Source organism: Cajanus cajan, chromosome 4 (assembly GCF_000230855.2).
Source record: "Cajanus cajan strain Asha chromosome 4, NIPB_CcT2T_4, whole genome shotgun sequence".
Lineage (NCBI taxonomy): Eukaryota > Viridiplantae > Streptophyta > Magnoliopsida > Fabales > Fabaceae > Cajanus > Cajanus cajan.
Window position 1 is genome coordinate 111,841 of NC_138520.1, and position 18,243 is coordinate 130,083.

Sequence of the window (18,243 nt, forward strand, 5' to 3'; positions counted from 1 at the left end):
ATTACCATCTCAATGATTATATATATTAAGCATGAACGGGCGAGTCAGTTCAGAGGACATTTTATTGCTTTGTCTTCTAATATTTTTTATATTGATTGATAGAAAATCTTTAAAATTTTATTTATAAATACTATAAATGTAATAAATTTTTAATTTTAAAATATTGTAAAAGCAGATCAATTTTATATATTCTATAAATAAATAATATATAATTTTGATATGATCTAAAATTTTCACATGTTAATACTTTACGCGTTTGAAAAATATTAAAATTTGTAAAAAAAAAACTTTTTTCTTCTTCTGAAAAAAAAAGTTGTTATTGAAAGCTAAAATAATTAAAATTTATAATTATTTTTCAATATTTTTTCTTTTTAAGTTGGATATATTAAAAAATCTCATTTATTCATGTAATAATTTTAAAATTTTATTTTTATAATGCTTGAATTTTTTACTCCATGTATTGTTTAAATTAATTATTACCATAAAATAAAGTTTATTTACTTAATTTTTAATAAATATTTTTTTATATATAATTTTTTAATTATTAACAATATGAATTATATTTTTTAACTCCTTTTATTAAGTAGGACTGGACGAAACATATTAAGATAAGATGAGATACGAAATATTTTGTAATTTCAACTTCTATTAATTTTTTATCAATCCATAAGAAATATTCAATATATTATTTATAAATGTTATAAATGTAATAAATTTCTATTTACATAATTATAAATTAATCAAATATATTTATCATTTCACATTTTAAAATTATAAATATTAATTAATTATATGAAAAATAATTAAATAAAAAGAGATAAGGTTAATTTTAAAAAAGTAATTTAAATTATTGATAAATTTAATAATTTTAATTAAGTTAATTAATTTGTTTAATGGATATAATTTAGTTCAAAGAGTTTAATAATTAAAGAAAAAAATAATATATATAAAATTATATTCAATTTAATACTTATGTTCTTTTAATATTTTTTTTTTTAAATTTAAATATTTAATTATGTTATCTCAATATAAACATAATAAATTTATAAATAAATGTATTTTTAATATTAGTAAATATAATAATAATCCGTGCAAATAGACGGATAACGTTCTAATTTATTTGCTAAAATAGGCCTAATGAAATCTCAATCCTGCGCTCCCTTAATTTGGATCTCGTTCCGTATTTGTAATATTTTTTGCGAGATAAATAAAATTTAAAATTACAATTTCTTCTTTTGCAGTCCTTCTGCTCTCCTCTGCAAAATAATATCCTCGCCGAGTTATTTCCTACCCACAACACCCTCGTGTTCTTCTCTCTTATCTCTCTGTTTCTCATCGTGCTCTATCTTTCTCTTCTCTCTGGAGGACGAACTCCAACTCCTCACGTGCCAACTTCTCTCCCACCACCTTCATTGCTCTCCTCAAGAACCAGTTTCTCGAGCTCGGAGAGCGTGGTGTTGTTGTTCTTTCTCCTTTTCCCAATCTAGTTTCTCTCTCTGCATTGTTGGGCATAATATGAATGTGTTTAACACATCAGTTTTAGGTATTTAGCCATAAGGACGCATCACTCACTCAGATACTAACCCTTCCCCACCTCAATGCTTTTTCATCGCTGATCAAACATTGAACCCTAGCATTTGAAGGTATGTACCCTCGATTTTTATCTCTGTTCAGCACTTTCTTTGTGTGTTTGCTTTCCTTTGTCTTATTATCACGGAGGTGGGATTTGATTTCGGGGATTTTAGGGTTTGATTTCGCTTTTTTTCTTGTTCTTTTCTTGATTTTGTTTCTGTCTTGCTTTTTGACTACCGAGCTGTTTGTATTTGTTTATTGTTTTGTTTTTCCTTTACTCGTTGGGTGTTTAGAGATTGTCATATTTGGTGCTGGGCACTCAACTAAGCGTTTGTTAACTATCTATATGGCTTAAATCCTGGTAAAAATCTATAGTTTGGTTGTCATAGAACTTTTAATTTTTTTTTTATTAGTCATAGATAGTACAAAAAAGAAGCTCGGTTGAAAATTGACTTCATACTGTTTTGCTGCAAATATATATATATATATATATATATATATATATATATATATATATATATATATATACTCACCTTGAATTGGCTTTTCTGCTATCATGGCGATCCTTTTTTTTTTCATCTTTTTTTTTATGTGATAGTGCCTCTATTTCCTTTTTGTGAATTGAATAATAAGCTGGTTTATTGGCGAGGTCTACAAATCTTGGAAGAGAAAAAGGCTAGCGACACACTTTCTTGCACACTCTTTTAGAAACACTGATTATTGTCTGAAATTTATTTGAAACTACAAATTTATGTGGGTTGTACATCTTATTTAGTAATTTCTCACTCATGATTTTATAATTTCTATTAAAATTTTACCAGAGTAGAGAGTGTTACTAGTACTTTTCATCCTGGACATAGCTTCTCTGATTAGCGAGATTCCACAGACCTTATTGTTGCCTCATGGTATTTTCATTAAGATGAATAGGTGTTTATAAATGGTATTTTATAAAAAGAATTGCAAAAAATTTTGATGAAGTGTGAAGAGCAAAAAGGTGGTGCTTATGGCAACACCTTGACTGTTCTAAAACAGTAAAAGGGATTATAAGGTATCTAAAGGGTACCAGGGGGTGACTGGTGGATGCTATGGTCACCCCCAAAATTTTTAACCTATTTGAATTTCTGATATAAAAATATTTTTTGGCACCACTGAGAGAAAGAAAAAGTGAGGATTTTTTTTTTCTTTGTCCTCCCTTAATCATAAACCTTGCCTCTGCCGCCAAGTACACAAATTTTGTTTAACTTGAGATCCTACCTAGGATTGAGAAGTGGAACACCTCGAGTTTAGGGGGGCATATAATAGCTTCTAACTGCTCTCCGCTACAGTGCTCATTCTTAGCCTAGTTTCATGTATACTGGTGTAATCCTGTTACTGTATGGCTGTAACCATGGTTGTCAATATCTAGTGACAACTCGTAAACTCGTACGAGTTTACGAGTTTACAAGAGCTTACCTGTACAACTCGGAGGTAAACTCGTTTTTTAGTGAACTCGGAGCAATCTCGGTGAACTCGGGTAAACTCGTGTAAACTCGCGAGATTACCTCCGATATTAAGAGATCACCGTTTTTTTTTTCCACTTACACAAAACGCACGTTTTGTGTTGTGTGTTAGGGCACTTTCGTCTCTTACTCTCCTCTCCACTCCAGACCTCCGCAGCGCCTCTTCCACGGCTCTCCTCCTTCGCGCCTCACCTCCTCCGCGCGTCTCCTCTCCTCTCCGCGCGACACCTCTGCGAGTCTCCTCTCCTCTCCGGCGAATCTCCGCCGATCTATCCTCTCTGACAGTGGCTCTGTCTTCCCCGACATCTGCAGATCTGTCTTCTTCTAAGAGGGAAGGCAGCGGCGACGACTTGAGGAAGGATTGCATTGCAGGAAAAATAATTAGGGTTGGAATATGGGCCAAATGGGCCAAGTTTTATTTTTTGTTTTGATTTGGTTAAGAGGGTTTTTACTTCATTATTTTTTTTAGAAAGTAACCTCTCTTTATTAATTATTAATTATTATTATTATAATTTAGATAATATTTTAAGTAATACAAAATTTAATATAAGACCTTAAATATTTTGTTTTCTTAATTTTTTTATTTTGTTTAACTACTATAAATTTTTATTATTAAAAATATTTAATGTATAAATAGTTATATTTTTATTTTTATATGTATATTATTAATTATTTGTATTATAAATTATCTAATATTTATATATATATATAAATAAATTAGAATAGTGTAATCCTGCTATATTTAATAAATTATTTTATTATTAATATAATTTGTTATTTTACTCTTTAATATAAAGTTAAAATGTTTAATTATTATATAATTTTTAATTATTTTTATAATTTTGTTTATTGAGTAATTTCTTACGAGTTTACGAGACGAGTTTACGAGACGAGTTTACGAGACGAGTTTACGAGACGAGTTTACGATACGAGTTTACGGAGCCTTCACGAGATTACGTAAATTCTCGAGATTGACAACCTTGGCTATAACTATCTCAGATTCAGGAAAGGTTCAGGATAGCCTATTTATAGCTGTCTTTGCAACAGTTTTCATTTTGTAAATGTATAAAAAATTTCAGAATTAAATATTTACTTTTTTTTTTCTTTCTCATTTTGTCTAGCTCTTCTGATAGTTAGAATATATGAAAAATATCCAGTAATTTTAGAGATGTACCCCTTATACTTTCTTATGCATTTCTTTTGCATTGTAATTTCATTTAACTTTTTGCTGTAACAAATCTCTCTCTCTCTCTCTCTGTGTATATATATATATATATATATATATATATATATATATATATATATATATATATATATATATATATCTCCCTCTGTTATCTTGTATTCTAACTACTAAGGCGTTCATAATTCAGATAGTACTTAGAATATTTATGAAAGTGTTAGTAGCTTTAATTTTCGGATGGGCAGAAGAGAGGCAGCTAGATTTGTTAATTTGTAAAAGGACGAGTGGGTTGGTTGCAGACAGGGAAACTTGGGAGGAGGATTCTTCTTTATTCTTTATGATTTGTTAAATCGATACAAAAAGTGCTTTTCTTTTTCCTTCTCTCCTTTGTTTGTCTGCTTTTTCTCTCAGTTGGAGAATATGCTTTGTATATCTCTGCTTGCTGGAATTCCTCCAATTGAAGCTTCACAATGATCATTGGCCTTCCCTCCCATGTGGGCATTGTTTTCCTTCGCAATCAAAGCTTTTCGTGCATTTGTTTGTTTGTTTTTTTTTTTTTGGTGGGTCTTCCTAGCCCAGCATTGACATCTTTCTCTCTTACTCTCGGCATCTTTATTTACGAGGAACTGCTAAGTAGGCATACTGGTGTCCCTTCTGCTTTCTTTCCCTTGGCTTCGGTGTCAGCTAGGGCTGGTAGCATGGTCTTCTCTTAGGGTTTCCTTTGGGGGAGGAATGGGAGCTGGGCATTAGCACTTGACTTTCTGACTTTTCCAATCATTGTGCCATCACCAACTAGCCAAGCAAGATGTTGTTTTGGGCTATGTTTCTCGTTTTCATTTACTTAAATATCGAGAGAGATGTTTTTGGTAAAAAACGGTGTTCAGCGCTGATCTGTTTATTTCTATATATATATATATATATTTAGGGTGAGGTGTTTACAGAAAATACACAAAACCAAAAAGAATAAAAGCCTAATCTATCACATCAAAATCAAAATACAATCAGAAAAGTACAACAAAAGACCTAAATATTGAGAAGCTTTCTTAACAAGCTATTCTAACACATTTCTTAGAGAATTGGTAGCATCACCTTTGGTGGCTTGCCCTTTGCAGTTTTATTAAGGATTGAATATTCTTTCTGTGGCTGTTAAATTGTTTTTGCTTTGTAAGAACACACTTTGTGTAATTTGATCAAGGGTTAGTACTTGAAGTCACCATTCTTGCAGTCAATACTATCTATTCCTTTTGGACTGAGTAGAAGAGATGGTGAGGCTCACTGCTGACTTAATATGGAAAAGTCCTCATTTCTACAATGCAATTAAAGAGCGTGAGTTAGATCTTCGAGGTATTTGTATCTCCTGCATACTTTCCATCTCTCTCTTCTCTTCTCTAATTGTCTTTGATAACATGTTTATCATATTATTGGCAGGTAACAAGATAGCTGTAATTGAAAACTTAGGTGCTACTGAGGTGGAAAATTTAATCTTCTTGCCTTCCTTTTAGTTTCCTCTTATATTGTTGAGGCTTCTTTTCATGTGAAAGATATATTATTATGATTCCATGTTTATATGCTTCAATTACAAACATAATAATTGTTCATCTTGGTGTTCGTAAATTTGAGTTTCTTTCTAATGGATTTCTTGCAGGACCAATTTGACACCATAGATTTATCTGACAATGAGATTGTCAAACTGGAAAATGTGCCACATCTTAACCGCTTGGGTACAATGCTTATTAATAACAATAGGGTTACTAGAATTAATCCCAACATTGGAGGTACAGTTTAAACTTTGAACTGCACATCCTCTTTCCATTAGTGACCTCTTTCCTTCTAGTTGTAAGCTATACAATGTGATTTTCTGGCTTACTGTGCCATTTGTATTGCAGAGTTTTTGCCTAAATTACACACACTAATTCTCACAAACAACAGAATTGTGAACTTGGTAGAAATTGATCCTTTAGCATCCCTTCCAAAGCTGCAGTTCCTTAGTCTGCTAGACAACAATATTACAAAGAAAGCAAATTACAGACTTTATGTTATTAACAAGCTGAAATCCCTCCGGGTTTTAGATTTCAAGAAAGTGAAAAATAAGGTAATTTTTTTTTTCCTTTTCACTACGTAGATTTTATTGGCTTGTTTGAAGTATGAAAGATAGGATGTTCTGATAATGTTTGGATTCAATCACAAAATCTGCATCTTAAACTTGAGAAACAGAACTACCACTGGGTTGTACCGAACACCATGGTAGTTGAATTGGGATACAAATCGTGTATTGGAAATCTTATTTTTTGAATTCCGAATCGATTTGTATCGTGAATTGTAAGATTCATGATCTTTATAAAAAATAATTTATACAATTTAAAAAAGACATTAAAACACATTCGTTATTTATAACTAAAAACCATAAGTCTAGGAGCATAAAATGCATGGTTAATGTTAAAACTTGTCATAATAGAATAATATTAAAATTTATTATAAATATTTTGCAATTAGAATTGTTTTATAATTTATATATTTTAATTTATAATAAATATTCTCCTATTAGAATTTAGAATCATTTTATATTAAATTTATAATAAATATTCTAATATGAAATTTAGTATATATTAAAATTAATTATGAAACAATCTTTTACCAGGCTGCTTTAGCCCTTGTTTTGCTTAAGCTTTCATAGACTGAATGACTTCAAATTCTACCCAGAATTTGGGTGCATGGTTTTTGAGAAAAGGAAAATGCGGGTATATTATTATATCTATTTCTTGTTTCCAATTACACATGCCCTTCAATTTTATTTCTTTCTTTTGATAGTTTCTTCAATTAATAGGAGCGATTGGAAGCCAAAAACTTGTTTGACTCAAAAGAAGTTATTGAAGAAATTCAAAGGACCCCAGCAAAATCACTTTCACTTGGTGAAACTCCAAATGTTTCAGAAGCAACTGAGGAACAACAAACACCTAAAGGGGTTGCTCCCACACCTGAGCAAATTATTGCTATTAAGGTATAATGATAGTTTAACTCATCAAATTATTCAAGGCTTATCACTGTAGGGTTGAACATGTGACACACCCATCATGCATTCCTGCTCAATTCATATCTATTAATGCATTCTCCCTTTTATGCATTTGATATACTTTGCTAAAAATTCTAGATGAGAAGATTTTCTTCTTGCTTCTACCATAACTTTACAACAAAGCATTGGAGAGTATTCCGAAGTCCTTATACTTTAAAAACAAGTGGTCTAAAGTATAACTAGTCACGTTATCTACGACATGCAATAGTTGCATTAAACTATCAATTTTATTAAATGCCATGGTCTGGACAAAGGATTTGACCCACAGTACTTGTTGCTCTGTATTTTGTTGAATGAATAAAACTTGGTAATTCATTGAACAGGAAAAAAATACATTGATTTAGTTAATTCCACTTAGTTTCTTGCATGTAAATACTGTGAATATCTGAGTAATATTTCTTTATTTAAATTAACCAGTACCCAACTCGAAGAGCTTTAAAATTAACCATTTGACAGTGCTTTATTTCGACAAGTTAGAAATATGCTGTTAGATATCAATACCTACTTTTTCATAGATCACCTTTCATGATCTTGTGATATTATCTTCAGCTAAGAAATCATCATTAGGAAACTACGGAGTTTCTTTCTCTTGGAAGCTGGTAGATCATGCAGCTAATTTTGGTTGCTTATTGTTTGGAATGTTTCTACTTTATGCAGGCTGCCATTGTCAATTCTCAGACACTTGAAGAGGTTGCTAGACTTGAAAAGGTGCTTAATTTTCTAAATTAGATAATCACTTCTTGGATTTTAAATTTTGTTTGCATCATACTCATGTTTAACCAGTGTTAGATGGGTGATCTGATGGGAGACTCCTACGAAATGTCTCATGTGCCATTGGAGCTCAAAAGCACTGACATGTTCTCAATTTTTGTCATCATTTGCTAATTATTGGCATGGAATATGTAGGCTGGATTATTTTCCATGCGTGTTAGATTGGTTTTGGTTTGTCATAAATTGAGGAGTTCTTCTTTGTAGTGGTTCGGGAAAAGAGGGGAGATTGTCATGACTTATTAGATTTGTTATCATCTGTACTTCAGATTCTTACGTCTTCAAAATTAAAAATTCTCATGTCTTTCGACTTTCTAATTTAAATTGAGGGATCAGTTTACATTGGTGATAGACATAGCATTGTTGAACCATTCAATAACTTCAATATGGTTTTTATTGGTCAAATAGTTGAATTATAAATCTTCGTTACTTTGATTGTTTGTGTATAAGTATGAGATAGAGAGAGTTTAGAGAATTTAGAAAATTGTATTATTGATGAATCTTAAGGTGCATATTCAAGAGATACAAACTACATATATAGACAAAACTGAAACGGCTAACTAACGTAATGATTTACACTGAAACTGACTATGGAAAACTAACTCAATACAGTTAATAAAAGTATTTATTATTCTATTCTCTAATAATAAGAATATCATTTTGCAGTTCTTATTTTAATATATTTCAATATACATACCATGTTAATATTGATGTATATCAATGAAATACTTGATAATCTTGGATTAATGCAAGATTTTATAGGTTTGATCTATATTATAGACATGTTCAATTCTGATAGAACCCAATTCAAAGTAGCAAGTATAGTTTATGATTATGTCATTTGAATTATGTTATTATAGTTTATCTTTAGGATTTATCATTTGAATTCTTTTATCACAGCTTATCTTTAGGATTTAGTTTAGGATTATGTTATTAGAATTTTGTTATCATAGCTTATCTTTTGGATTTATCTTCTTTTATCAGTTTTAGGAAGTTAGTTGAGGGAGAGGAGAATAAATATAGAGTAGCTTGAGAGAGAGAGAGAGAGAGAGGATTGGAGAAATTTTATTGGGTTGTAATCTGAGCAGGTGCTCCAGGAGAGGGAGACAATAGATTAATCTGTCAATCTCTATTAGTAGCCGCCTATTTTTGGATTTTCATCATTGGTCCGACTTGTTGGATAGCTCACCATGGTTTCTAAGGTCGATGCATTGAGCTCGAAAGTCACAATTCTAGAAGCCCAATTTCAGGAGATGCAGTCCTTGGTTGCTGATCTCCAGCAATCTTTTATCAAGGAAACATAAGTAAATGAGGTTGAACGTTATAGTTAAATTTGAAATCTTGGCAAAAAGATGCTGAGCCCACTCTCAGCTAGGGTTTATATATATATATATATAAACAAAATACATTAATCAGAAACACTCAACCTATGAGCCTACTTCCCTTTTTGACAAATAGGGCCAAAAATCAACTTTTGAAAAGCTGAACAACCTATACAAAATAATTGTTTTTAACACTCCTCCTCAAGTTGGAGCACCAAGCTTGGAACATATAAATTGAATCCTGGGTCCTCTTAAAGACTTAGTTAGAATGTCTGCAAGCTGGTCATTAGAGCTGATAAACTTGGTGGTAAGTTCCTTGGACAGTAGTTTCTCCCGAATGAAATGACAATCAATTTCTATGTGTTTGGTCCTCTCATGAAACACCGGATTGGAAGCAATGTGAAGGGCTGCTTAATTATCACAATATAATTTCATAAGCTTAATTTCGCAAAATTTTAACTTGAAGGAGTTGTTTGATCCACACAAGTTCACAAGTAGCCAAAGCCATAGATCTATATATTCAACCTCCGCACTAGACCAGGCAACAACACTTTGTTTCTTGCTCTTCCAAGAGATAATATTTTCTCCAATGAACACAATATCCTGTGGTGGGTCTCCTATTTATAGGATAGCCAGCCCAATCTGCCTCACAATACCCTAAAACTTGAGTGTTTCCCTTGTCCTCATACAACAATCCTTGTCCTGGAGCACTTTTAATATATCTCAAAATGCGAATCACAGCATTCCAATGATCAATGTGAGGGTTTTGCATGATTTGACTAACAACTCCAATTGCAAATGAAATATCAGGTCTTGTAATAGTGAGATAAATGAGTTTTCCCACTAGCCTCCTGTATCTCTTTGGATCTAGAAAAATTTCACCTTGGTACATCATTAGCTTTTGATTCGGATCCATTGGACTATCAATTGGTCTGCAATTTTCCAAACCTGTTTCCTTTAAAATATCAAGAGCATATTTCCTTTGTGAAATTACAACACCTTCCTTCAATTGAGCCACTTCAATGCCAAGAAAGTATTTCAAACTACCAAGGTCTTTAGTCTGAAAATAGATGAATAAGTGCTCTTTTAGTTGAGAAATTCTAGTAGCATCATTCCCTGTAATAACGATATCATCAACATAGACCATTAAATAAACACACTTTCCAGCAAAATGACAATAAAACACGGAATGATATGCTTCACTCTGTTCTAATCCAAAATTTTTCACAATATGACTGAATTTACCAAACCAAGCTCGGGGTGATTATTTTAAGCCATACAAAGACCGATGCAATTTACAAACTAAATCACACTCCCCCTGAGCAACAAATCCAGGAGGTTGCTCCATATAAATCTCCCCCTCAAGATCACCATGGAGGAAGACATTTTTAATGTCAAGCTGGTGGAGTGGCCAATGACGAATAGCTGCCATAGCAAGGAAGAGTCTAACTGTGGTGATCTTAGCCACGGGAGAAAAGGTATCACCATAATCAAGGCCATAAATTTGGGTGTAGCCCTTGGCTACCAACCGAGCTTTAAGGCGATCAAATTCACCATTAGGGCCAACTTTAACAGCATAGACCCATCTACAACTGACAGGCTTCTTCCCAGGAGGTAGAGGGACAAGCTCCCATGTGTCATTGTGTGCAAGAGCTTGCATTTCATCAATCATGGCTTGTCGCCATCATGGATGATCAAGTGCCTCATTGATAGTTTTAGGAACAGTAGTGGATGACAAGGAAAAAACAAAAGAAGAGTATGAAGGAGACAAGCGATGACAACTCAAAAAATTATAAATAGGATGAGGATTACGAGTAGACCAACTACTTTTTCAAATAGCAATGGGCCAATCTGAATTGGAGTCATGGGATGGCATGGAAGATGAAGGACTCGTAGTATGGGAAGTTGTTGGAGAAGGATCAGAGTCACGAGAGTCTTCAGTTAGATCATGAGTATGAGATTGAGATTGATTCTCCACTTGGTTGGTGTTAGAAGGAATCATAATCGGATCAGGGAATGGGACATGAAGAATCTTGAACGGAAACAGGGCTGTCTATGGAGGGTGAGAAAAATGGTGTCCTTAAAGAAGGTGACATCAGTAGACATATAATATTTATTGGTAGTGGGAGAATAACATTTGTATCCTTTCTGAAGACGGGAATATCCCAGAAAAACACATTTGATAGCCTTTGCAGGAAGTTTGTCCAAACCTGGAGAGACATTATGAACAAAGCAAGTACAACCAAAACACCCGAGGAAAGACATGAAATAGAGGATTGTTTTGAAAAATGATAGAATGAGGGATTTGATTTTCAAGAGAGGAAGATGACATCCTATTTATTAAAAAACAAGTAGTGAGAACTGCATCTCCCCAATGATGTATAGGAACATTTATATTCAACATTAGGGAGTGTGCAGTTTCAATAAGATGTCTATTCTTCCTCTTTGCTATGCCATTTTGTTGTGGTGTGTGGGGACATGTAGATTGATGCAAAACACGTTGTGAGGATAAAAAGAGAGAAAGTTCAACAGAAAAATATTCTTTAGTATTGTCACTTCTGAAGATTTTAATTACCTTGCCAAATTGGTTCTTAATCTCATTAAAGAAAGATATGAATATAGACAAAAGTTCAGAACGATCTTTCATTAGATAAACCTAAGTACAAAATATTTGAAACCAAAAGATGTGACACGACTTGGTCCCCAAATGTCTGAATGAATGGTAGAAAAAACCGAGTTACATCTTTGTTCAGTCCTTTTAGGAAATGATGACCTAACATGTTTTCCTAATTGACACGATTCACATTTCAAGGTTGGAACTTGGAAGTGATTTGAGACTAGGAACCATTATCTTCAATTTTGCTAAACTTGGGTGACCCAAACGATCATGCAAAAGCTTTGGTGTTGAGACTGCAAAACAGGATATAGGTGGGTTGGTTTTAGGTAATAGAGACCTCATGATTCATGTCCTTCACCAATCAGACGACCTGTACCACGTTCCTATATGACAAAGGAATTAGCATCAAATGTTACTGAACAATTTAATGAACGAGTCAATTGGCTTAGAGAAATTAAGTTATAAGGACAACGAGGGATGAACAAAACAGAATTCAATTTCAAAGGAGACAAAGGAACTTGACCAATTCCTTGTGATGCAATTTTGGACCCATTGGCTACAGTAACAAGATGAGGAAGTTTTGGAGAAGAAAGGAGTGAAAATAAGGAACTGTTACCAGAAATATGGTTAGAAGCACCTGAGTCAAGTATCCATGGACCATGACCTTCCACAGATTGAGAAATACATGCTGTTGAAACACTTGGCACAAAAGAAGATTGGGCCTAACTGTTAGATCTTTCTGACCTGAGCCTTAGATAATCTTGGTACTCCTCGTCAGAAAACTTGGAGCATGATGTCTCAGATTTTGACACATGGGCTGTCTTGTCAGGAAAACCATGCAAAGAATAACAGTTTTCTTGTGTATGACCCATTCTCTTGCAGTATGTACACCGAGGACGTCCACTTCTGCCACTACGTCCTCCTCGACTACTACGTCCTCCTCTTCCATGAGATGTTACCATTGCTGAAGTCTCAATAGTTTCAGCTATGTTCTCATCCTTCACCAAGTTAGGAACACGAAGAAGGCTAATAACTAAGCTGTCCATGGAAGGGATATGATCTCTAGCCAAAATTTGATCACGTACATGATCAAAATTTGAATGTAAGCTTCTCAAAATCATAACCATATATAACTTATCAAGCTTTTTGTTGACACCCTCCAATGAGTCAGCCACAAGAAATTTTTTCAGTTCTTCTATTGCAGCCCGAGCCTTTGCTACATGTGAAATCATATCATGGTTGGTCTGTTTGAGAGAAGCTACTCTCTAGGTTGCATCAAAAAGACGTTGAATGTCATTAGCAAAAATATCTTGGACTTCCTTCCAAAATGAACATGTCTTAAATGACCCGAGTATCTCTAGCACCTCAGATTCAACATATTGCCATAGGACAACACATAATTGGAAGTCAAGTTTCTGTCACTGAGATTTATGTTCAGTGGGAATGTCACTAACTTCCTTCTCCAAGTGGTCATGATATCCTTGATCAAGAAACCATAACTCCACTGAGGCAGACCAAGACAAATAATTTTTCCAGTTCAGCTTTGCAGTAGTGATGGTGGGAGTACCAGCAAAGGGAAAAACAGGGCCTGCGGAGGACATTACACTTGACAAAGAAGGAGGAGAAGAAGATGAACAATATTTGCGTTTCAAATAGCCACCCAAAACCTTGAATTGAGGGCTGGAACAGACTCAGAAGGAGTGGACGACCACAACAGTGACAGCAGCGGAGCTCCGACGAACAGAAAGCGGCACATGAATCACACGCGCGTGACTAGGCAGAAGACTGGAGCGGCGCGTGCGGGTGCGTGAGATCTCCTCTGTCCCCAAAACCAATAGGATTGGGTTGCGCTCAACGAGGCGCACCAAATCTTAAGGTCGCCAACAGCGACGAACGTCGGATAGGGAGGGACAACAGAGCGGGATTGGACCCGCTCTAATACCAAGTTAAATTTAAAATCTTGGCTAAAAGATGTTGAGGCAAAAAGATGCTGAGCCCACTCTCAACTGGGGTTTTTTTATATATATATATATATATATATATATATATATAAACAAAATACATTAATTAGAAACACTCAGCTTATGAGCCTACTTCCCTTTTTGACAGATAGGGCCAAAAATCAACTTTTGAAAAGCTGAACAACCTATACAAAATAAATTGTTTTTAACAGTTATTTAAACATCAAGTTCTGCTCCATGATCACTAGGTGGTTAAAACAAAACAATAATCAGTCCCACTGGGTTGCCGTGCCCTTTCCCCCTTTAGGTGTTCCCGATGACTATCAACTTACAAGAAGGAAAGTTGAATTGGCTTCCTTTGATGGTATGGATCCACGTAGTTGGCTTTTTCTAGTAAAGATGTATTTTCAGGTGCAGGGTACCCCACCAAAGATGAAAATTCCTCTCGCTCAATTGTTGATGGAGGGACACGTTGCTCATTGGTTTTCCTTGTAATGTGATGGGTCATCTAAGGTGTCCTAGGAGAAGTTAATGAACGAGTTGCACTTACACAGGAGTGTCCCATTGCATAATTTATTGAAGAGTTTGAATTTGTCTTTCCAAGTCGTTTGCCTAGCTGTACCACATGTCATTAGATATTTTATGCATGGGTTAAAGCTTGGAATTAGACAATGGGTGCATCTTCACCATCTTGAGACGATTAATAAGGCTATCTCTCTAGCTCGAGATGTGGAATGTACACTATATATGGGGAGGTACATAGCAATGTGAAAGGTTTTGGTTTAAAATCGATGCTCAATGCTGAATTGAATTGCCATCAAGTCTGAGACTTCGTTTTCTTCCTCTTCTCATCCCACCTTTCAACATAGGTATAACTCCCAAAATTCAAAACCTGAACCCAAGTCACACAAGTTAGGTTTCAGAGGTTGACAATAACCAACGTCCTATAGACGTGAGTAGGGGAACCCGCAACCTAACTTCTCAAGAATTGTTAGACAGGAGGAAGAACGGGTTATGTTATTGTTGTGGTCAACGATGTCATCCTATGCATCAATGCCCAAATAGACAAGTCGGACTCACCTTGCTTGCTGAAGATGAAGTTATCAATGGAGAGGGTGAGATCGAGTTGGTAAAGTGCAACATGGAGGAGGAACAAGAGAATGTGAATAGCTAGATGAGGCCCATTGAGGAAGCTATCCATGGCCAACTCCCTTATTTCAACCTTGAGGACAAGGCTGATATCATAGGAGAGGGCAATGATAGAACCCAATTCAAAGTAGCAAATCTAGTGTATGATTATGTCATTTGAATTTTTGTATCGTAGTTTATCTTTAGGATTATGATATTTGAATTTATTATCATAGCTAGTCTTCCGGATTTATCATTTGAGTTATGTTACCACAACTTATCTCTAGGATTTAGTTATCTGAATTTTGTTATCATAGCTTATTTTTATGATTTATCTTCCTTTAACAATTTTAGGGAGTTAGTCGAGGGAGAGGGGAATAAATATAGAGTAGCTCGAGAGAGAGAGAGGATTGGAGAAATTTTATTGGATTGTAACCAGAGCCAATGCTCTGGTAGAGGGAGGCAGTAGATTAATCTGCCAATCTCTATTTTCTTCTATTTTGAAATAACCTACCCATTTTTGGGTTTCCATCATTTCACACTAGGTTCTATAATTAAATTATTAACAATAAGTTATATAATGGTGTAAGAATGATTTTAACTTACAATGGTGTAAACTGATATCATTTAATTGTGAAAGGGTTTGTTATAAAGCAGTACATCTAATCGTTGTACATGATAACAGGCATTGAAGTCTGGCCAGCTTCCTGAAGATTTAAAGAGCTTGAATGATAATATAATGTTGGATAATGTTGATGATAAACATGGGGATGTGGTTCATGATGATAAAGGTCAAGATGATGGTGAATCTAATAATACACGAGAAGAGGTATGTGTCCACTTTGTTATATGTTTGTCAACTTTATTCTATATCTTGGTGACAAATCATTCCTCCGCAATGCATATGTATTCTGTTTGTTTGCTGTAGTTATCTATTGTGCTATAACTATGCTTTTATCAGAGCCATTTTGAACATATAAGCAGATGCTGCCCAATGTACTGAATCATTGTTTTGTTTTAACTTCAACCAATATTCTAGTGAGTCTGTGGACTCTTCCCCGTTTCAGATTCTTGTTACCTGCCTTTTCTTTGTTTGGCCATCACCTGTGCAACCATATTTCAGCACATGGCGGTGCATACATGATACATGTGGTCCCTTTACAGGCTTGAGTCTGTTTCAGCCTTTCAAGCCATGCCTGCTACCTTTTACCTCAATCTCATCACCCCAAGGATCTGTTTCAGGCCATACCCTGTTTGAGTCCCTGTTTCTTGTTATTTCTGTTTTGACTTTGAATTTGGGGCTATGGACCAAGCAGAGCATCTTTTTTATATAAAGATTAGCACATTTTTTTGTTCAGGGTTTGTGGATTGAAGAATTTGTACACTAGTAAAGGCCATGTTTGACATAGTAATTGATAACACATGATAGCACTGTAAAAAAGCCACTACAGAAGTTCTGTCGCATAGCATTTTGGCTTTGCAGATGTCATGCCAGTAATCATGTGACATTTTCTGGCCGTCATAACCAAATGTGATAACTGTGAACAGTATTAACTTGTGCGTTAGTGTGTTAATTAAGATAGTTAAATTATTTAATTAATTAACTTATGCGTTAATTCAGATAGATAGTTAAAATTATTTAGTTACTAACTTATGTGATAATTAAACTAGATAGTTAATTATTTAATTTTGTTTATCATAATTAAAAATAAACTTATTTCCTTATTGCTCTTCATTGAAAGTTGATATCAAGAATAAGGGTCGTTGGAAATAGTCTTAAATGAAGGGAATTTTGAAGATGATAACATTATTAAGGTAAAATTAGTTAAAATTTGCTTATTATAGGATTTGCTCCCCTTATTTGAGTGCACAGGGAGTACTAAATATCCATTAAAATATAGAAATATTTGAACCACGTAAAAGTACTACTCCTGTAGAGAAAACTAGCACCTCCCGTTGATCTGTTTATATTTCACACCATTATCTTTATATGTTTTCACGAGTAGTAAGTAATATTGTAAGCGATGCTTCAATTTTCATTATATTTTTTTGCAGGATTAGGGTGAGGATTGAGTCCTCGCACTGTGCATTCCTTTAACGTCGGGTTCTTGAATCAGACTCTTGGTAATTTCCATGAAAGTTTACATGATGAATCTTCTGTAGTGAACAACAGGCAGTACTGAGTCTTCTGTGCTTGATGAATCCAGTACTTGAGAACAGGATGTTTCAATTTCACTCATGGTGAATCATTGCTTCAGCCTTTATATATATTAAATTGGATTATTCTTGAACGGTTTCGGAATTTTTGCTCGTAGCCTTCAACTTGTTGATTCAAGCTAATTATTTACCTATGTCTAGCATATAGTAACTGATTAGTGTTCGGGGTCCGAGTTTAGGATTTAAACTTTCGGTATCTGAGTCTGATTTCCTAGATTAAAAAAAAATTACACAAAATGTTGACGATTTGATATTGGTTTAACGTATTAACAACTTGTGTCTAACTCTTTGGGTACATTGACAAAGATGACTTTCAAGTTTGAAAGTTTTTGTTTCCTTCGGATAATTAACTTCACCTAATTTACAATCATAACAAATGTGTTTTCAAATATATATATTAGAATTAGAGTAAGTCAATCTCATTGATTAAATGTTTTAGATTTTTTTTAACATATACCTCAATCATTTCTAAAAGAGCGACTATCTTGGGAATGATAATATAAAAAGAGTTAATCACTTATACATTGTCAATGTAAAGTTTTTTTTACACTAGCAATTAATCATATCTTTTAATAGTGTCATGTCAGTTGTTTATTTAATGAAATAATAATAAAATAAGAAACTTTAAAAGATATGATTTGTTGTCAGTGTAAAATTTTTTATACTAGTAGTGTATAAATAATTAATTCATATAAAAATCAATAAAGTACAAATAATATAATTTTTTTCCTAGACAAAAAAAGTATAAGTCATGTTTAACATCAAACATATTGATATGCAATAATTATATATAATATAGAGAAAGTATATATAAAATTCACATATTATAAAATATATTCATAATAAAAAATTAGTCAAATAGTAAAATAATTGAATCAAATCATGATATCTTTATATATAATGATA

The 18,243-nt window shown here is 33.6% G+C and overlaps 1 protein-coding gene across 4 annotated transcripts; it reads left to right on the top strand.

Annotated features, from left to right (window-relative positions):
- The first annotated feature begins 1,230 nt into the window (after positions 1 to 1,230).
- LOC109816927 (U2 small nuclear ribonucleoprotein A') lies at positions 1,231 to 17,411 on the top strand. 4 transcript variants are annotated; one of them, XM_083073832.1, is made up of 9 exons: positions 1,231 to 1,643; positions 5,450 to 5,598; positions 5,683 to 5,723; positions 5,900 to 6,029; positions 6,141 to 6,346; positions 7,079 to 7,252; positions 7,982 to 8,032; positions 15,806 to 15,949; positions 17,176 to 17,411. In XM_083073832.1, exons 2-9 carry the CDS (start codon positions 5,517 to 5,519, stop codon positions 17,179 to 17,181), a joined length of 834 nt encoding a protein of 277 aa, XP_082929958.1. In that variant the 5' UTR covers positions 1,231 to 1,643; positions 5,450 to 5,516; the 3' UTR covers positions 17,182 to 17,411. The 4 variants fall into 4 exon arrangements, with proteins under 4 accessions (XP_082929958.1, XP_082929960.1, XP_082929959.1 ...); XM_083073834.1 differs by having other exon boundaries at positions 5,456 to 5,598; XM_083073833.1 differs by having other exon boundaries at positions 5,465 to 5,598.
- The last annotated feature ends 832 nt before the right edge of the window (positions 17,412 to 18,243 follow it).

Coding starts and splice junctions, on each gene's coding strand:
- LOC109816927 (XM_083073832.1), top strand. CDS start 5,517: ATGGTGAGGCTCACTGCTGACTTAATATGGAAAAGTCCTCATTTCTAC. Junction 5,724..5,899: donor AAAACTTAGGTGCTACTGAG/GTGGAAAATTTA, acceptor GATTTCTTGCAG/GACCAATTTGACACCATAGA. Junction 6,030..6,140: donor AATTAATCCCAACATTGGAG/GTACAGTTTAAA, acceptor TTTGTATTGCAG/AGTTTTTGCCTAAATTACAC.